The 21,196-nt window shown below is 47.6% G+C and overlaps 1 protein-coding gene across 1 annotated transcript in view; it reads left to right on the top strand.

Annotated features, from left to right (window-relative positions):
• IGSF11 (immunoglobulin superfamily member 11) overlaps positions 1-21,196 on the top strand; it is a 432,754-nt gene that overhangs the window by 375,239 nt on the left and 36,319 nt on the right. Inside the window, exons 2-4 of the mRNA XM_077479707.1 lie at positions 14,341-14,504; positions 17,286-17,493; positions 20,614-20,766. Of these exons, the coding sequence (XP_077335833.1) occupies positions 14,341-14,504; positions 17,286-17,493; positions 20,614-20,766 (525 nt within the window). The remainder of the gene's footprint in view (positions 1-14,340; positions 14,505-17,285; positions 17,494-20,613; positions 20,767-21,196) is intronic.

The following is a 21,196-nucleotide window of genomic DNA, read 5'->3' as shown; positions in this document are numbered from 1 at the left end:
TTGACAGAAGAATCACAGCGGATTGCCTCATGGAGGGAGGGAGCGAACCCTCTTCTAGACAGCTGTTATAAACCTCCGCTAAAAAGGGAGCCAGAATGGACTTAAAACACTTGTAGAATTCAGCTGTCAACCCATCTGGCCCAGGCGATTTTTTGGTAGCCAGCTTCTCTATAGCATGGACTACCTCATCCACTGAAATTGGTTCTGTCAAATCCATCAAAGGCAATGTACCATTTCCCAATCCTGGAGTAGAATCCAGAAAGCTTTCCATCTTGTCCTGACAAAGGTCCTTTCTTCCCAGAAGGTCTGCATAATATGATCTGAAGATCTCCAGGATCCCTGATCTGGACTTCACCAGGGAACCCGTACTATCCCTCAGGCCTATGACCGTCTTAACTGCTATGCCTTGCTTACAGTTCTGGTAAGGATCAGGCGAGTGATATTTTCCATAATCCCTCTCCAGAACCAAGGAGGCATGCCGGTCGTATTGACACTTTCTAAGAAGAAACTTCACCTCAGAGATCTCCCCTGGATCTCCTCTATACGAGACAAGACGATCAAGCTTCCTCCGCAAATGCTGGTAGGCAATGTACATACCAAGCTGCTTCTTCTTACTTATGGCCTTGAAAAGTCCAATCGCCCTTTGTTTCACAAGTTCCCACCACTCTGACTTAGTGCTGCAAAAGTCCAGAATAGAAACCTGTGCCTGGAAAAAATCCTCAAAGGATTGTCTTACCTCTACGTCTTCCAGGAGAGCCGAATTCAGTTTCCAGGTACCCCTTCCCCTGGGTGGAGTGTCCGAGGCATTCAGAGTCACAGACAGCATACAGTGGTCAGAGAACTCCACCGCCCTCAACTCAGGAGCCGAGAAAGCAGAGTTCTCCTTTAAAAAAAACCTATCTATCCTACTCTGACTATTCCCTCTCTGAAATGTGAATCCCGTGCTGCCAGGGCAGTGCTTAATATGCACATCTACCAGGCCTGCTTGTCTCACCATATCTCTAAGAAAAACGCTATCGTACGCCAGCCTGTCTATGGAGCCTCTCCTGTCTTCAGGCCTAATTATGGTGTTAAAATCACCTCCAAAGACAACCTGCTGGGACGTAAAAAGGAAGGGCTTGATCTCTGTGAGGAGGCATTTCCTGCCCCATCTTGACTGCGGTCCATAGATATTAATCAGGCGCAGGTCCTGCCCCCTAACAGAGACGTCCAAGACCATGCATCTCCCAATCTCTACCTCAATTACCCGCCGGCACGTTACCATATCGGTTTTAAAAAGGACCGCAACTCCGCTGCAGGGCTCTGCCGCAAGAGACCAAAAGGAGGGACCGCATCTCCACTCCCTTTTTGCTAGATGGACATCGGCCAAAGTATTGAGCCAGGTCTCTTGCAAAAATAAAATCTCGGCATCAAACTCGCTGAGCAAAAATAAGGCAATATCACGAGCTCTTGCAGATTTCATGCTGGCGACATTAATGGTCGCCACCTTTATCGGAGTGGGAACTGCCATCAGGATGATTGGGGTAGTCGTTTCTTAACCTTTGCCCCACTCTCATCACCAGAAACAGCTCTCTTCAAACTATGTGACTCCCCCTCATCCATGGATGATAAAGAAAAAGATAAATCAGACATCCCATCACCTGACAAAACTGAAAAGGTGTTGCCAAGAGGAACCCCTCCTGGGTCCGACTCTGAGGAAGAAATTAACACCTTATTTGTCTTCCTCTTCTTCTTTTTCTTCCTCCTAAACGTCTCCCACCCCTCATCATCCGAATCCCCCCCAACAGAGGGTGAGACATGGGATATGGACACCCTTCCATCAGCCCCACCCCCATCCAGCACCCCCACATTCCCCTGACCACGTTTGCGCTGCCGAGGGACAGGGACTGGAGGCTGAGAAGGAAGATCCGCTAAACCTGCCCCCCCAGCAGCCTCCGCTAGTCTGGAGGATCTACGTACAGCAGGAATAGGGACAACCACATGGGGGACAGACTTAGGGACCACATCACTAGAGGGAACAGAATCTGAAGCAACAGATGGAACTGACACAGGAGGGACAGACTCAGGGACCACATTACCAGGGGAAACAGAACCTCAAACAGATGGAACAGACACAGGAGGGACAACAACAGTTACAGCGGCCTCATCCTCCTTATCCAGCCTCTGCAGCTCAGCCTCCAATCCTGGCAGGTTATGTAAAGCCTCTGGACACTTACTGTAAGGATGGCCAAGCTTTTGGCACAGATTGCACCGAATTTGGGTACATTCTTTTGCCAAATGGTCCAGACCCTGGCATAGCGAACACTTTTTACGGGTGCAGGTAGAGGCAAAATGGCCCTTTTCACCACATTTATTGCAGACTTTGGGCTGTCCCTGGTAGAAAATAGTCAGCCGATCTCTTCCCAGAAAAGCTGAACAGGGCAGATGTTGGACTACATTGCCCAGCACCCCCAGTTTTAGTGACACCGTCCAGGCCCCTGTCCATATCCCATGTTCATCCAGGACCTTCCGCAGTGGAGTGAGGACCTCACCATATCGGCGTAGCCATACTATCAAATCAGCCTCTGGTATGGATTCGTTACGCACCAGGATGGTCACCGATTTTATCAGAGGCTGCCTGGAAATCACCTTTGGCACCAAACCACTCCACTGCGAAAGGCCCTGGCACCTCCTATGTCGCTCCCAAAATAAATCCAACCCCTCAGGTTTTACAAAAGATAAATCAAATTCATAACTTCCCACTGGGCAAATCAAAGCAAAAATATCCACAGCTTTAAACCCCATTTCCAAAATCAACTCAGCCACCCTCCCCCTCACTGGTGGGGTCCCCTCCCCCTCCCACTTGAACTGAACCACATTCCTCCTCCTATACCCACCACCAAACCCCCCTATATTGTGACCACCAATATTTACAGCATTCCCCCCACCCTCCTTGGTGCGACTCCCCACAACAGATGCATAACTCCCCATATTCCTCCCAGCAGAAGAGATATTTGCTTGTTTTGAGCCTTCTGACACATTTCCAGCGGATATCGATTGTACAGATTTGGTCTGTACAATCGATGAGTCTTTCTTCTGCTGAGCAGAAAGAGAAATGTCATTTTTATCTTGGTCAGCAATATTAACCCCTCCACCACCACCCACCACATTCACTGCCTTATCAATATTATTACTGTCATTATTTCCTGGCACATTCATAGTTCCTGCCGTGTCCTCAGTCACTGCTGTCCCCATACACACTTCACCTCCAGGCCGACTCTTCTCCTCCATCAGGACAGGACCATCAGCTGAGCCGGGTGAATGTTGTCCTAATACAGCAACAGGTGAATCACTGCAGGAGACTTCCATGGCTGTCTCCACTTCACATGCTGCACTGTGCAGATCCCCTCCCCCACCTGCATCAATCAACCCAGGTGAAGGAGAAACAGGCTCTCTGGAGCTGGCAGCCATCTTGCTTGTGGAACTACAAGGCTCAGCAGTATCAGCAAAATCCAGGCGTGGGGTGCATGATGGAGATCCATCCACATGGTGGGCTGATGACACCTCTGCCAGGGGCTCTCCCTCCATGTCTGCAGAGGGTTTCCTTGTAGCAGGCATCTCCTTCCCTCTCTGTTCCTCAGCCGGGACACCATCCACTACAGCAGGTGGGGCAGACATGTTGGATGGAGGCTGTACAGCGCACTGGGATCCCTCCACCAGTGCTGGCTCTGCCGGTCTGCAATCCCTCCTTTCATCCTCAGGGACCTCCGATGGTTCACCAACAGACCTGTCTGCCCTCAGGGGTGACTCCATCTGCTGGATGAAACGTAGGGTGCCATGTTCATTCTCAACCCCCTGGCTGGTTGCCGCTGGCGATTCCCCAGCCTGACATGGGGGGAGAGGTGCAGAGACAGATGAGGCCGGGTTGTCTGTTACCTGCTGATCCACAGAACTCACCGATGTCTGGCTGGAAAATCTCCTCTCATTTTTAAATTTTTCAGCAAAAGCTCCACTTCTGTCCTTCAGTTTATTCAAAAATAAAGATTGTTTCTTTACTTTCTCCTCCATCTGCTGCAACTCTGGCTTCATGGCCAAACGGTTTTTACTCCAGGCCTGGAAATACTTGGTCTTGAAGTTTTTATGTTCAGCTTTTAAACATTTAAGTTTCTCCTCAGCCCTTCCGATTGCCCGAAAACGGTCAACAATCTTCTGTCTGTAGGCATCCACGTTCTCAGCAGGGCCTGGACCCACAGACAGATCCTCCACCTCCTCCTCCTCACTAGGCCCCGTATCATCAGGGGAATCCATCTCAGGGCCTCCCCCAGGATCAGGCATTATTCCTGGGCTGAGCTAGCAGGCAAAGCCCAGGCTTGAAAAAAGGTGTGGTTCTCTCAGAGAGCTCCTTGGGTGTGTCCTCCTCCTCCTTCCCACTGATCACCAATGTAAGGAACATTCTTCTCACTGATCACCAATGAATGTTTGTTAGTATAATTTTCATGGGCTGCATTTCTTTTCTGGACAGTATTATTATTTGTTTCTTTCATTTTTATTAAGTCAGCTACTCAGTCAAGGGGGGAGGGGTACTGTGATCTCTGTGAAAGGTCATAAATACCTGGAAGTCTTACACTGACACATCACTTAACTTGACTGCACATGACATATACATATACATTAAATTACCAAAAGTATTGGGACGCCTGCCTTTACACGCACATGAACTTTAATGACATCCCAGTCTTAGTCCGTAGGGTTCAATATTGAGTTGGCCCACCCTTTGCAGCTATAACAGCTTCAACTCTTCTGGGAAGGCCGTCCACAAGGTTTAGGAGTGTGTCTATGAGAATGTTTGACCATTCTTCCAGAAGAGCATTTGTGAGGTCAGGCACTGATGTTGGATGAGAAGGCCTGGCACACAGTCTCCACTCTAATTCATCCCAAAGGTGATGAGGTCAGGACTCTGTGCAGGCCAGTCAAGTTCCTCCACCCTAAACTCGCTCATCTGTGTCTTTATGGACCTTGCTTTGTGCACCAGTCCACAGTAATGTTGGAAAAGTAAAGGGCCATCAAGAAACTGTTACCACAAAGTTGGGAGCATGAAATTGTCCAAAATGTCTTGGTATGATGATGAAGAGTTCCCTTCACTGGAACTAAGGGGCCAAGCCCAACCCCTGAAAAACAACCTCACACCATAATCCCCCCTCCACCAAATGATTTGGACCAGTGTACAAGGGAAGGTCCAAAAAGACATGGATGAGCGAGTTTGGGGTGGAGGAACTTGACTGACCTCAACCCGAAAGAACATCTTTGGGATGAATTAGAGCAGAGACTGCGAACCAGACAACAACATCAGTGCCTGACCTCATAAATGCTCTTCTAGAAGAATGGTCAAACATTCCCATAGACACATCTCCTAAACCTTGTGGACGGCCTTCCCAGAAGAGTTGAAGCTGTTATAGCTGCAAAGGGCGGGCCAACTCAATATTGAACCCTACGGACTAAGCCATTAAAGCGGAGTTCCACCCAAAAATGGAACTTCCGCTTTAAGCACTCCTCGCCCCCTTACATGCCACATTTGGCATGTAATTTTTTATTTTGGGGGGGGGGGAGTGGGGGCTTCATGAGGAGGGGGACTTCCTGTCCCACTTCCTCCTTCCGCCCAGGGACCGCCAAGGCGACTCCTCCTTACTTTCGCCTTAGGCAGCCCCTCCCTCTAGGCAATCTCCTGGGACACGTGACAGGTCCCAGGAGATGGCCTGTCCACTCCGGGAGCGCAGCGCGACTCGCGCATGCGCCGTGCTTGCCCGGCCGTGAAGCCGAAAGCTGTCACGGGCCGGGTGCCCAGAGTGACAACGGAGGCGCCGTTTGGCCGCATCGCTGGACCATGGAACAGGTAAGTGTCTGTTTATTAAAAGTCAGCGACTACACTTTTTGTAGCTGCTGACTTTTAATAAACATAAAAAGCCTGGAACTCCCCTTTAAAGTTCATGTGTGTGCACGGGCAGGCGTCCCAATACTTTTGGTGATATAGTGTATATTGTCAGGTCCACTGAGGTGTGCTAACTAGCACTTAAGGCGTGCCTAAATGAAATACAGTAATATTGAGGGGACACTTTAGCGTGCATTAAGTGCACATTTCAGCATCACTTAGCATGCATGAACTCAACATGGAAAAATAAGTCTGCTGCTAGAGTCACTTCAACAACCAGAAGGTTAACGAGGGAGGTGACTTTACCGGTGAAGTGAAGTGCCCCTTTAAACTCTGTCTTGCTGTATAAGTTTACTGGTCGTGTAATTACGGCTCGGAGAAGCGGCGGGTGACGTCTCCAGATCCCTTTGTCGCGGAGCCACGCTCCACCATGGATCATGAAGAGAGGCTGAGTGGCCCTCGGGGTCCAATTTTATTATTCCTTATCTTCTAATCCTTTTTGCTCTGCTTTTCCAGAGCGCATCAATCACGTCTCCCATAATGAACATTTCACAATGATAAAAAAGAAAGCTCAGACTCCGAGTCCATTATCCCGGGATGGAGGACATAATAGACAAGTTATTTGCACTTGAGAAAGTGGAGCATTGAAAAAAAAAAAGCGGCATTACCGCTCGCTGTGGATTTAATCACACGAGGCCGCGGTGACACAAAGAGCCACTCAGAGCCGTCCTGGTAGAGGAGCACCACCGAGTCTCCAGAGCATGAACCCCTGTCCTGCCGTCCTCTGCAACTGCCATATAGATGTATTCTGCCCAAATAAATGTACTCTACTACCGCTCTACTTTTCTCTCCAGAAGGACCGAGCCAACTTTCTTTGGCCTTCAATGACCATCAATGTAAGGACACACCTTTCCTATTGACCACAATGTAGTGGGGCCACTTCTTCAATGACCATCAATGTAAGGACACACCTTTCCTATTGACCACAATGTAGTGGGGCCACTTCTTCAATGACCATCAATATAAGGGCACAACTCTCCTACTGACCAAAATGTAAGGGGCCACTCCTTCAATGACTACCAATGTAAGTGAGCACCTTTTCTACTAACCACAATGTAAGATAGCACTTCTCCAATGGCCACCAATGTAAGGGCACACTTCTCCTACTAACCACAATATAAGCATCAACTTCTTCAATGACCACCAATATAAGGGAACTCCTGTCATACTGACCACAATGTAAGGGGCCAGTTTTTCAAGGACACCAACGTAAGAGTACACCATTCCTAGTGGCCACTATATAAGGGGGCACTCCTTCAATGACCACAAATGTGAGGGCACACCTGTCCTACTGACCACAATGTAAATGGCCACCAATATAAGGACACACCTTTCCTACTGATCATAATATAGAGCAGTGATTCTCAACTAGGGTTCCTCCAGGGGTTGTAGGGGTTCCTCCAGCATTGGGCAATTTCCGCCTCTCAGATAAGTTCCCACTCACAAGTTGATCCTATTATCTATCTATAAGGAGGTAATTCTTCCCAATAACCACAAGTGTAAGGACCATTCTTCCCACTGACCATCACACTAATGTATCATGAGTTGTGGATTTCTAATTTTTAGCAGGGGGTTCCTTGAGATCGGAGAACTATTTCAAGGGTTCCTCTGTGTTGAAAAGGTTGAGACAGGCTGATATAGAGGGACACTTCTTCAATGACCACTTATGTAACAGCACACCTTGCCTGCTGACCACAATATAAGCAGCCACTTCTTCAATGGCCAGCAGTGTAAGGGCACACCTCTCCTACTGACCACAATGTAAGAGGCCACTTCTTCAATGACCACCAATTTAAGAGCACACTTCTCCTACTGACCACAATGTAAGAGGCCACTTCTTCAATGACCACCAGTGTAAGGGCACACCTCTCCTACTGACCACAATGTAAGAGGCCACTTCTTCAATGACCACCAGTGTAAGGGCACACCTCTCCTACTGACCACAATGTAAGAGGCCACTTCTTCAATGACCACCAATTTAAGAGCACACTTCTCCTACTGACCACAATGTAAGGGGCCAATTCCTCAGTGACACTAACATGAGGGTACACCTCTCCTAATGACCGCAATGTAAGGGGCCACTTCTTCAATAACCACCAATAAAAGCACTCACCTTTCCTATAGACCACAATATAAGCGGCCACACCTTTGATCCCCACAATATAAGTACACACCTCTACGAATGACCTCTACGAATGACCTCTACGAATGACCTCAATGTGGGTGGCACAGTGGTGTAGTGGGTAGCACTCTCACCTAGCAGTAAGAAGGGTCGGTGGTTCAAATCCCAACCACGACACTACCTGCCTGGAGTTTGCAAGTTCTCCCTGGGCCTGCGTGGGTTTCCTCCAGTTACCTTGGTTTCCTCCCACACTCCAAAGACATGCAGGTAGGTTAGTTGGCTTCTGTCCAAAATTGGCACTAGTGTATGAATGGGGACCTTGGACTGTGGGCTTCTTGAGGGTAGGGACTGATATGAGTGTGCAATGTACAGGGATAGGGACAATTGTAGACACTCACTCAGGTTGGACTGGTGTCTTTATTCAACTTTACTAACTATGTAATGTAAGCAGTCAGTTCAATGACCACTAATATAAGGGCACACCCGTCCTACTGACCACAATATAAGGGGCCAGTTCTTCAGTGAGCATCAGTTTAAGGGCACACCTTGCCTACTGACTACAATTTAAAGAGGAGCTGCACCTAAAAAAAAAATATTAAAAGCCAGCAGCTACTAATATTGCAGCTGCTGACTTTTAATAATATCACACTTACCTGTCCCAGGTTCCAGCGATGTCGGCGGCAGATGATGAGCGATCGCTGGTCTCGCTGCAGCCACCGCCGCCATCCTCTGTCAGGGAATCGGGAAGTGAAGCATGAGGGCTTCACTGCCCGGTTCCCTACTGCGCATGCGCGAGTTGCGCTGCGCTTCTCTTATGGTCCCCCGCTGTGTCTCTGGGAACTGTGTGTTTCCCAGAACACAACTGGGGGGGGGGCGGAGCCATGCGGGGGTGGGCGGAGCCATGCGGCGGTCTGGCCGGAAGTGGGTGCAGATACCTGGATTATCCAGGTAACTGCACCCCCCTCCCCCCCGAAAGGTGCCGATTGTGGCACCGGAGGGGGGGAGGGATAATACTAGCGGAACTTCCCCTTTAGGGTGAAGAACCGCTTTAAGAAGCAACTTCTTCAATGGCCACTACTGACCACGGTGTAAAGGGCCACTTTTTCAATGACCACCCATGTAAAGACATACCGTTCCTACTGACCACAATGTAGGGGCCACTTCTTCCATGACCACTGATGTAAGAAGTATTCTTCCTCTTATTCAACACAGATGTAAGGAGGTACCTCTCTCTGTAACCATAATGTAAGAGGCCACTTCTTCAATGACCATCTCTCTACTGCCCACAATGTAAGGGGCCCTCTCAGTGAACGCTTATATATAAGAAGGACCTGCCTGCAGTTCTCTTCTGAACTTTAATTTTTTTTTTTTTTCATTTTGTAAATATTACTGCAAATCATTTTCTCAAAAAGAACAGGAAAGGTGTGTTAAAAATGACCCACCTTGGGTGTCAAATACACTAGAAATGGCACAATCTTTATTATTTTATTTATGATTTATAATTTCTGGAACCTACTAGACTTGCTAACGAACCGTAGATAATTTTAGCAGGACTTCCTTCAGGCCTGGAAATAATTTAAAGGGTTCCTATGGGATAAAAAAAAAAAAAAGGTTGAGAAAGGCGGATGTAGATGATCCTTGGGTGAAGATCCGGACGTGCATTGTTTGAAATGATAATTGTGAGCCGATCGGATTTGTGAAATGAAATGAAGTTGCTTATGCAGATCCCAGTGAAACATCGCCACCTAGTGTTCAAATTAGAGAATGCAGGAATATTTGCAAAACAAGCATTTCTTTAAAGTGTAACTCCACTTTTTTTTTTTTAATAAAAATATTTTTTTTTTTTTATAAAAATGTCACCTCTGGGTGGTCTGTGTACATTACAAGCATTATAACAACCTTTGTTGCAGATTTCTACCTTTTGTTATTCTGAAAAAATCGCGGTTTGTTCCTCTGTGCTGTGGGTCTAATGGGAGTGGTTTCATAATTATCCTGTCAGCTGCAGGGCACTAATGGGGAAAGTTGCTGGGCCTGCATCCCTTTAGACGTAATTTCCTATTGAAAGTACCTCATCAAAAATGAAATTTTTGTTGCAGGGGATGCCTGAAATCTGACTTGTGTCTTAGGCAGACTTCTGGGAACATTGGTGAGCCAATCAACACAAGCAGGAAATGATGTTTCTGGGGGAGTGGTCAGTACACACTCTGGGTACAGAACACCTCCAGGTAGCCATATTGCATTGCATTTTCAGATAATGACAGCAGCTGCAATTTTATAAGGAAAGGTCATTTTTAATAACATTCAATTATAATATGATTAGTGTCGCAATTGTATACGCTATATTATTTTGTCTTTATTTGCTATCCCTCCCCCCCCCCCCACACGAAAGTGTAGTTACACTTTAACCACTTGCCGCCCGTCATATAGCAGAATGATGGCGGCAAAGTGGTCTATATCCTGAGTGGCCGTCATATAATGTCCTCAGGATATTAAGCCGCTGCGCGCCCCCAGGGGAGTGCATTGCGGCGATGGTTGTTGCGGGGTGTCAGTCTCACACCCCGCAACACCGATCTAGGTAAAGAGTCTCTGACGGAGACTCTTTACCACGTGATCAGCTGTGTCCAATCACGGCTGATCACGATGTAAATAGGAAGAGTCGGTGATCGGCTTTTCCTCACTGGCGTCTGTCACATGCAAGTAGAGGAGGGCCGGTCGATGGCTCTCCTGACGGGGGGGGGGGGGTCTGTGCTGATTGTTTATCAGCTCAGCCCCCCCTCAGATCCTGCCCAGGACCACCAGGGATGCCACCACTCTGGACCACCAGGTATGCCCCTCTAGACCCCCAGGGAAATGCACATCAGTGCCCAGACAGCTGCCAATCAATGCCCAGGCAGCTGCCAATCAGTGCCCACTGACAATGCCTACCACTGCCAGTGCCACCAGGGATGCCCATCAGTGCCTCATATCAGTGCCATGTATCAATGCCCATCAGTGCCTAGCAGTGCCACCCATAAGTACCCATCTTTTCATCCTTTCAGTGCTCATCAGTGTTGCCTATTAGTGCCCACCAGTGCCACCCATGAGTGCCCACCAGTGCCACCTATCAATGCCCATCAGTGCTGCATATCTGTGCCAGCCATCAGTTCCGCCAAACAGTGCCCAGCAGTGCCGCCTATCAGTGCCACCCATAAGTACCCATCTTTTCATCCTTTCAGTGCTCATCAGTGTTGCCTATCAGTGCCCACCAGTGACACCCATGAGTGCCCACCAGTGCCACCTATCAATGCCCCTCAGTGCTGCATATCTGTGCCAGCCATCAGTTCCGCCAAACAGTGCCCAGCAGTGCCGCCTATCAGTGCCACCCATAAGTACCCATCTTTTCATCCTTTCAGTGTCACCTATCAGTGCCCACTAGTGCCACCCATGAGTGCCCACCAGTGCCACCTATCAATGCCCATCAGTGCTGCATATCAGTGCCACCCATCAGTTTCACCTACCAGTGCCCATCAGTGATGCATATCAGTGCCCGCTCATTGGTGCCACCTCATCGATGCCGCCTTAGTGCCCGTCAGCGCCCATCAGTGAAAGAGGAAAATTACTTATTTATAAAACAAAGAAACAAAACCAAAACTTTTATTTTTTTCAAAATTTTCTGTCTTTTTTAAATAAAAATCGCAGAGGTGATCAAATACCACCAAAAGAAAGCTCTATTTGTGGGAACAAAATGATACAAATCTTGTTTGGGTACAGCGTAGCATGACCGCGCAATTGTCATTCAAAGTGCGTCAGCGCTGGAAGCTGAACATTGTCCTGGGGAGGAAGGTGTATAAGTGCCCCCCCCCCTCGGTATTGAGCATAGTGTAAGATATAGACACATTTTTATTTTTTAAAACAATATCATTATTAGTTTCTTAAATGATGGCTGCATGATCTCTGCTGAATGGGAGGATCAGCCAATCTGAACTCTGTTTTTAGCCTTCAACGGAGGTCACATGACGAAATATCTAGTACAGTGGAACCTTGGTTTACGAGTAACGCGGTTAACAAGCATTTTGAAAGACGAGCAACTTTTTTTTTTTTTTTATTCTGACTCGGTTTGCGAGTGTTGTCTCGCGAGACTAGCAGAATTCAAGCTAATGGGGTGTGCAGTACCGCATTTGGCCAGAGGAGTGGGGGACACTCAGGACGGTTCGGAGCCGTTCGGAAATACTCAGAAATACTCTGTTCCTGAGGCTTTCCAAGTTCAGCCGAGCTGTCCCGAGTATTTCCGAGGCTCTCCAGCGCCCCCACCCCACCTCTGGCCACATGTGGTATTACATGTAATAGAAGTCAATGTGGAACAAATTATCTTCGTTTCCATTGACTTCTATGGGCAAACTTGCTTTGATATGCGAGTGCTTTGGATTACAAACATTCTCCTGGAACGGATTATGCTCATAATCCAAGGTTCCACTGTAGTGTAGTGCTGTGAGCTGCACCGCAGGGAGCATAGAGCAGCATTTTCTCCAGGAAGTAAGATCTGTCTGGTAGGCTTTACTTTTGGATTCCAGCACAATAGTTTAACCGAAATGCGTGTACATTTTTGATTATCTAACCTTCAGGAAGTTGCACAGTATGTTCTGCTCGCCTCGTTCAAGGGGATTGGGGGATGGGAGGGTGGTAGGAACTTTTTGACATGGCTAGAAAAGTCCTATGGAGCCTCACAGGAGCAGGGGCATCGATTTCAACTACAAGCCAATGAGCTTTGACAATATTGTTCCTATGCCACTGGTAGAGCCTGTATGGAACCTAGAAACAAGGGGGAGCTGTAAGATTCTGATAGAGACTTAAGCCTCGTACACAGGATCGGATTTTCCGCAGACAAAACCTCGGCCTTTTGTCCGAAGGCGTGTGCGCCTGGATTTTTGTCTTGCATACAAACGGCAAGGAATTGTCGGCCAACAAACACAAACGTAGTGATGTACTACATGGTTTTTCAGCTCTTCAGCGCCACCCTTTGGGCTCCTTCTGCTAATTTCATGTTAGTAGAAGTTTGGTGAGTGTCGATTCGCACTTTTCAGTTCGCACTTTTTTTTGTCATTCCCCCCCCCCCCCCTCTTAATTTGTCCATTTTACATTATTTTTAATTTTTTTTTATCACTCAAAACGGGTAGATTTGGGAGTTTTGGGCGCGTTTGTATTCTCAGATAAATTAATGGAAACGCGCCGTTCGCACCTTTTGGGCGCGTTTTTCTGCTCAAATGGAAAAAAAAAGTAAAAGAATAAAAATAAAATAGTAATAATTATTTTTTTTATTCTATATTTTATTTTATTTTTCCCTTCACGTGAGACATGAAGGGAAAAATAAAATAAAATATAGAAAAAAAAATTATTACTATTTTATTTTTATTCTTTTACTTTTTTTTTTTTCATTTGAGCAGAAAATGGTGCCAAAATGTGCGAACGGTGCATTTCCATTAATTTGAGCGGAAAATTGCGGCAAAACGTGTGAACGGCGCGTTTCCATTAATTTATCTGAGAATACAAACGTCCAAATCTACCCGTTTCGAGCGCCAAAAAAAAAAAAAAATCTCCAGAACTTGTTTGAGCTTCAGGCGGCGTGGAGTGGAGATGTGAACCAACTCCATAGAGAATCATTGATTTTTTTTTTTTGATTTTTTTTTTCCTCCCTTCCGGCGTTTTTTGAGCTTCAAGCTACAAAACGCTGAGGCGTGAACGTAGGGCGTGAGGGTGAATTATTCCGCAGCGCCTGCAGCTACAGAGGTCAGTGATGACTTGTTTTAAAGCTTATTTAGCGCTTGTTAAGAATTTTCTTTTTAGATATTTTAAATAGTTTGTAGTTCTGCTTCGGATACAGATTTTGCTTTGATGGTCGCCAGTTTTTGTTTTGTTAGCTTAAAAAAAAAAAAATGCAGATAGACTCTTGATTGATTGATTGATTGATTGATTAGCATAGGAGGGAATCATAGCGGATTTGCTCTTGAAATCACCCACAGCTACAATTCTGCGGTAGATAAAATCGGCACAATTATCCTGTGCCGGGGGTGGGGGGGGGAGGGGTTGTTCTACAATATCCCGGCACACACATAATTTGATATAGATAATAGAGTTTCTGTGCTCAGGGTAGAGGGTAATGTTACACATCAGGATCTCACAATAAGCACATTTGGCGGGGAGAAGAGGAACCTGAGAGCGATCATGCGTTTTTCTGAGACACAAGGTTACAGACGGTGTCCTACTTTATGTTTTGCAGGTTTGGTGGCGGCGCTGCAGGTGATCATAGACAAGGAGAACATACAGGTGGCCCGGGGTCAGTCGGCGGGGCTCTTGTGCACCTTCACCACCAGTGCGGCGCTAACGAACCTCAACATCATCTGGACCGTGACGCCTCTGTCCAATGCCAACCAGCCTGAACAGGTAAGACGTTTGTAGGTTTTAAAAAAAAAAGGTGTTCCGGGTAAGCAGGGCAAAAAGGGGGGCAAGCTGCCCCCCGAGCCCCCAGAGCCCAGCAATGACTGGGCTCGGCCCCCCACCCAGGCCCAGTCATTGCTGTGGTGCCCAAAGCAGCTGCCCCCCAAGCCCAACAATGACTGGGCTTGGCCCCCCCCCCCACCCGGGCCCAGTCATTGTTGTGGTGCCCAAAGCAGCTGCCCCTTTGGTCCACTCTGCCCATAGATAGTTGGGGGGGGGAGCAAGAAAATGTTTGTCCGGGGTCCGAGCGATATTAGAGGTGGTCCTGTGGGTACCCAAGAAGGGAGCCGTTCAGAGATTTGCAGCCATCGGTTGTATGATGTGGAACTTCAGAATTTTTCTTTAGAAACAAATTTCTGCCCCAAATCTATAAAAATAAGAAGGCAGCAAAGGTACTTTTTTTTTCTCCACTAGATGTCCTCAGTCTTCAGCTTCACCAAACTCAGTGGTCTCCAAACTGCGGCCCGGGGGGCCATATGTGGCCCTTTTCTTGCCTTTATGCGGCCCTTGGAGCACTGTTACAGTACATCCACTGACACCGACAATGGGACATATTTCCTCTCACTGACACCAAAAATGGGGCACTATTCCTTACAAACGATAACAGCAATGGGGGCACTAGTTCTCCCACTGACACCAATGATGGGCCACTATTCCTTCCAAAGACACTAACAATGGGGAACTTTTCATGCCACTGACACAAATGATGGGGAACAATTCCTCTCACTGACACCAACAAAGGAACACTATTCCTCCCAATAACACCAAGAATGGGGCACTATACCTCCCACTGACACCAATGATGGGGCACTCTTCATGCCCCTGAAACCAACAATGGGGCACTATTCCTTCCACTTACACCAATAATGGGACGTTATTCCTGCCACTAACTCCAACAATGGGGAAAAAATCCTCTCACTGACACCAACAATGGAGCACTATTCCTCCTACTGGTACCACCAATGGGGCACTATTCCTTCCACTGACACCAATGATGGGGCACTATTCTTTCCATTGACAACAACAATGGTGCACTATTGCTCTCACTGACACCAATGATGGGGAACTATTTCTCCAATGAATACTAATGATGGGGCACTATTTCTCCCATTGACACAAATTACAAGATGCAATTCTTCGTACTGCTACCACTGATGGGGCACTATTCCTCCCACTGACACCAGTGATGGGGCACTATTCCTCCCACTGACACCAATGCTGGGGCACTATTCCTCCCACTGACACCAATGATGGGGACTATTCCTCCCACTGACACCAGTGATGGGGCACTATTCCTCCCACTGACACCAATGATGGGGCACTATTCCTCCCGCTGACACCAATGATGGGGGCTATTCCTCCCACTGACACCAATGATGGGGCATTATTCCCTTCACTGACACCATTAATGGGGCACTATTCCTCCCACTGACACCAAAGATGGGGACTATTCTTCCCACTGACACCAATGATGGGGCACTATTCCCTTCACTGACACCAATAATGGGGCACTATTCCTCCCACTGACACCAATAATGGAGCACTATTCCTCCAACTGATACCAATGATGGGGCACTATTCCCTTCACTGACACCAATAATGGGGTACTATTCCTCCCACTGACACCAACGATGGGGCACTATTCCCCTCACTGACACCAATGATGGGGCACTATTCATCCCACTAATCCCAATGATGGGGCACTGTTTACTCCCACTGACAACTTCTGCTCCCACTGGCTACAGCCTGGGCCCCTAAAGTCTAAAGAACATTAAACTGGGCCCTTTGTGTAGAAAGTTTGGAGACTCTTGATCTAACTCACTAAGAGGAACAGCAGAGAGGGCCAACTAAGTGCAGTATATAAGTAAAATGTTATTAAAAACACGCAATTGGCAACTCACTTGGGAAACAACATTAATAGCATAACTACATCCATAAGCGGGTACCAATGAAGTTATGCCATTAATGTTGTTTGCCAATTGCGTGTTTTTAATAACATTTTACTTATATGTTGCACGTAGTTGGCGCCCTTTGCTGTTCCTCTTATATGTTTGAGAGAAATTACTTCATCCTCACTGAAATGCTGCCACTAATCCCCATGGACAAATATATTTTATGTGGACTATGGTCAGAGGCATAACTAGAACCTTCAGGGCCCCAGTGCAAGAAACCATGAATTGCCCCCCTGACCACCAGGATGCTTTCCATTGGTCCCAGGCCTATTTCTTCAGTCCCGGGGCCCTTTCCTCTGAGCCCAGGGCCCTTCCCACTGATGATCTTTAGTCCTGTTGCGGGGCCCTTTATAAGCCCCAGTTCAGGCTGTGGCAACTTATCAATGCGATCTGCCACACAAAAAGTCACATTGAAAAAAAAAAAACACATTTATTTCAATGGGTTTTGTCTTAATCAATGCAACTCAAGTTGCAGCGACACATATAAAAAGGTTCCTGCACTACTTCTCTGCGACTTTGGTGTGATTTGAGTGTCATAGACTGCCATGTTAAATCACAAAATTCGCAAGGAAGTCGCAAGGAAATTGCAAGCACGTCAAACAACTTTGGGGTCCCAGCAGTGTGGACTGAGCCTTGCCACCCCACAGCAAGACCCTTTCACATGTTCTGCAATGGGCCTCCTCCTGCAGTCTTGATACAGCAGAGGGGTGCGTGAAAGGGGGAAGGGCAAAATAAGCTTTTTAAACTTTTAACAAACTTTTTAATCTCTTCCCAGATCATTATCTACCAGGGCGGGCAAGTTTTCACAACCGCAGCGCAGTTCCAGGGCCGGGTCGGGTTTATGCAGACCATGCCGAGCACCAACGCCTCCATATATATAAACAACACCCAGCTGTCAGATACGGGGACCTACCAATGCATGGTCAACAACTTCCCCGACCGGGCGCTACGTAACATTGGTGTGGTGGGATTTACCGTTTTAGGTGAGTTATAAACTTGTCACAGTCTTGTAGTTTCTAGTAATAGATTCTATGACTTTGATTCGTGCAGCTAAAACAAATAAAAAGCTGCTGCATTCTGTAGAAATCTTCACTGCAGGGCTGCCCTATCCTCCCATTTCTGCTGAACTTCCCTGCAGGGCTGCCCTGTCTTCTTTCTGCTGCTGAACTTCCTTTCAGGCCTGCCCTGTCCTCTTCCTGGTCCTGAACTTCCCTGCAGAGCTGCCCTGTCCTCTTCCTGGTCTGTCATGAACTTCCCTGCTGGCCTGTCCTCTTCCTGGTCCTGAACTTCCCTGCTGGCCTGTCCTGTCCTCTTCCTGGTCCTGAACTTCCCCGCAGGTCTGTCCTGTCTTCTTCCTGCTGCTGAACTTTCCTGCATGGCTGCCCTGTCCTCTTCCTGCTGCTGAACTTTCCTGCAGGGCTTCCCTGTCCTCTTCCTGGTCTTGAACTTCCCTGCAGGCCTGTCCTGTCCTCTTCCTGGTCCTGAACTTCCCTGCATGGCTGCCCTATCCTCTTCCTGCTGCTGAATTTCCTTACAGGCCTGTTCTGTCTTCTTCCTGCTGCTGAACTTCCCTACAGGCCTGTCCTGTCTTCTTCCTGCTCCTGAACTTCCCCGCAGGTCTGTCCTGTCTTCTTCCTGCTGCTGAACTTTCCTGCACAGCTGCCCTGTCCTCTTCCTGCTGCTGAATTTCCCTGCAGGGCTGCCCTGTCCTCTTCCTGCTGCTGAATTTCCCTGCAGGGCTGCCCTGTCCTCTTCCTGCTGCTGAATTTCCCTGCAGGGCTGCCCTGTCCTCTTCCTGCTGCTGAACTTCCCTACAGGCCTGTCCTGTCCTGTCTTCTTCCTGCTGCTGAACTTCCCTGCAGGCCTGTCCTGTCTTCTTTCTGCTCCTGAATTTCCCTGCAGGCCTGTCCTGTCTTCTTCCTGCTCCTGAACTTCCCCGCATGTCTGTCCTCTCTTCTTCCTGCTACTGAACTTCCCTGCAGGCTTGTCCTGTTATTTTCCTGTTTCTAAACTTCACTGCAGGGCTGCCCTGTCCTCTTAATGTTGCGGAACTTCCCTGCAGGGCTGCCCTGTCTTCTTCCTGTTGCCGAACATCCCTGCAGGCCTGTCCTGTCCTTTTCCTGCTGCTGAACTTCCCTGCAGGGCTGCCCTGTCCTTTTTTACTGCTGCTGAACTTCCCTACAGGCTTGCCCTGTTCTCTTTCTGCTCCTGAACTTCCCTTCAGGGCTGCCCTGTCCTCTTCCTGCGGCTGAACTGAACTAGTGCTGTAGAGGGTAACAGCTTTAAGTCTCCAGGCTCAGCTGCACTAAAGATGATCTGATGGGGACACACCCCCTCCTGCCCTTTCCTCCAATGAGAAAAGTTATTTTACTTATTACAGTGCAGGCAATACAATCAATGAATGGGGCAGAGAATCATGTGATTGATAACACCCCCCCCCCCAATTCATACAGTAAAACAGGTTACCAGCAGCACCCAATGCAATTCTGTCAACTAAGATAGGGTGAGGGCCAAGGGCACTTGCCCAGTTCCACTGCCCACTTAACTCCAGTCCTGGAAAGGAGACAGGTCAACCTTGACCGGGGCCTTACAGCCTGACTGACACTAGGCTGACATTTAAACTCTGGCAGGGAGAAAATACATTTGAATAACAGTACAAACAATTATCCCTGGAAGTCCCTGCATTACTAAAATAGGTTCTAAAAGACGGTCAAGTGCCAAGATCTTTCAGAGGAAGAAGACGGTATTCTCAAAAAAGTTAACTTGTAAAAAGAAAAAAACTTGTAAAAGTAAACCTGGTAACATTAATGTAGCACTAACCCCCGAAGGAGCTGCTGGTTTTATTGGGCTTTACCTTCTGGTCTGCTTCTCCATCTAGGGATTCCCGTGGTAGATGGCACAAAGAAATGTGAAAACTGACACTGAATCTACTTTTGGGTTATTTATTTGAAACAGAAACAGAGTCTTCCAATGAAGGGTAAAGGGTTAGGAGTGAGTTCAGGTACTTTAGACTGCAAAAATGGAAAGTCTCTTATAGGAAAATCCAGAGAATAGCAACCGTTTCACAACTGGATTTTATAACCCCCCGGATAGACCTCTCTCACTAGACCTAGCAGCCGGTAGGGTGTTAAGTAAAGTCTCTGCCCTAGACTTGTGATGTACACTTGAGCGTAGGATGTTTGACAAAGTTTCTACCACAGAGTTGAGCGTAGACAGAGGGACGTAGACAAATTTAAAGAACTATCATATGGTACCAGTATCTCTCAGCCGATCCGGCGTTCCCGTATGAGTGTTGAGGTTGCGTCCTTCAACTAAGCCTCCAGGCTCCTCCAGAGAAGCCAGCCTTTGTGCACGGCCTTCTCCTGAAGAGTCCTCCCCTGAGGTTCTTCAGTTGCTGGGCCTCTCCCTTCAGATGAGATGGCACCAGACCACCCTCGGATCAATAGACCCTGAAATCCATTCAGGCCTGTCCTTGAAGTTGCGTTGCCTCAGGCCAGCCAGCCCCGAGACTCAAAATGCATGGTTCCACACCCCAGGCCAGGAGGGCCATGGGGCTGGGTCAGGAGGACCACCAGAACCGAACAGACAGAAAATAATCTCCGGAACCCTCGAAGCACGTGATGGCGGTACCTTAAATACCACCTCCCAGAATGCACAGCAGGAGAACACTCCCACTGGGCTGGTTTCCGAGAGAACAGTGGCATTCAATACACCCAGCTAAACTGTGTTCTCACACTTGCCGTCGGTGACAGTGACACCTGCGGTCAAGGAGAACCCAGTGCAACCCAGCTAGACTGGTACTGAAACCAGAAATTTAGGAAATTAGCCCCAAAACCCAACTGTGGTTTCAGGAAAGTTAACTTTGAAAAAAACATAGCGCCTGCTCGTCAGGAGCCAGCGCTACATTAATATTATTGTATTTACATACTGGATTAAGAAGAAGAAATGGTTGCACACAAGAGCCAACAGGATACTTGCTGAATAAGATCTTTATTGTCATAAGACAGACAATCATACAGGGATAAAGTTCTCGATTAAAAGTACTTTTTTCTTTATAGGAATTTGTTTTACTGGTTTAATTTGTTGTTTTTCTCCCTTCACAGTGCCTCCCTCAGATCCCATTTGCAACATTCAGGGCTCCCTGGACATTGGAAGTGACATTACTCTATCATGCAGCTCAGAGGAGGGAATTCCAAGACCCACCTACCTGTGGGAGAAGGTGGAAGGTCCTCTTCTCCCGGCCTCTATAACGCAAGGTGAGCGAGGCCAAAAGATATTATTAAGATTGGAGACCGGTGACATCACTGAGAATGTAGCCTATCCATTCACTAGAGACCAGTGACATCACTGAGAATGCAGCCTACCCATTCACTAGAGACCAGTGACATCACTGAGAATGTAGCCTATCCATTCACTAGAGACCGGTGACATCACTGAGAATGCAGCCTACCCATTCACTAGAGACCGGTGACATCACTGAGAATGTAGCCTATACATTCACTAGAGACCGGTGACATCACTGAAAATGCAGCCTATCCATTCAGTAGAGACCAGTGACATCACTGAAAATGCAGCCTATCCATTCAGTAGAGACCGGTGACATCACTGAAAATGCAGCCTATCTATTCACTAGAGACTGGTGACATCACTGAGAATGCAGCCTATCCATTCACTAGAGACGAGTGA

This window comes from Lithobates pipiens, unplaced genomic scaffold (genome assembly GCF_037356315.1).
Source record: "Lithobates pipiens isolate NorthernLeopardFrog02 unplaced genomic scaffold, aLitPip1_a1.2 Scaffold_16, whole genome shotgun sequence".
Lineage (NCBI taxonomy): Eukaryota > Metazoa > Chordata > Amphibia > Anura > Ranidae > Lithobates > Lithobates pipiens.
Note: the sequence above shows the minus strand (reverse complement) of the source record. Positions and strands in the feature narration are given on the sequence as shown.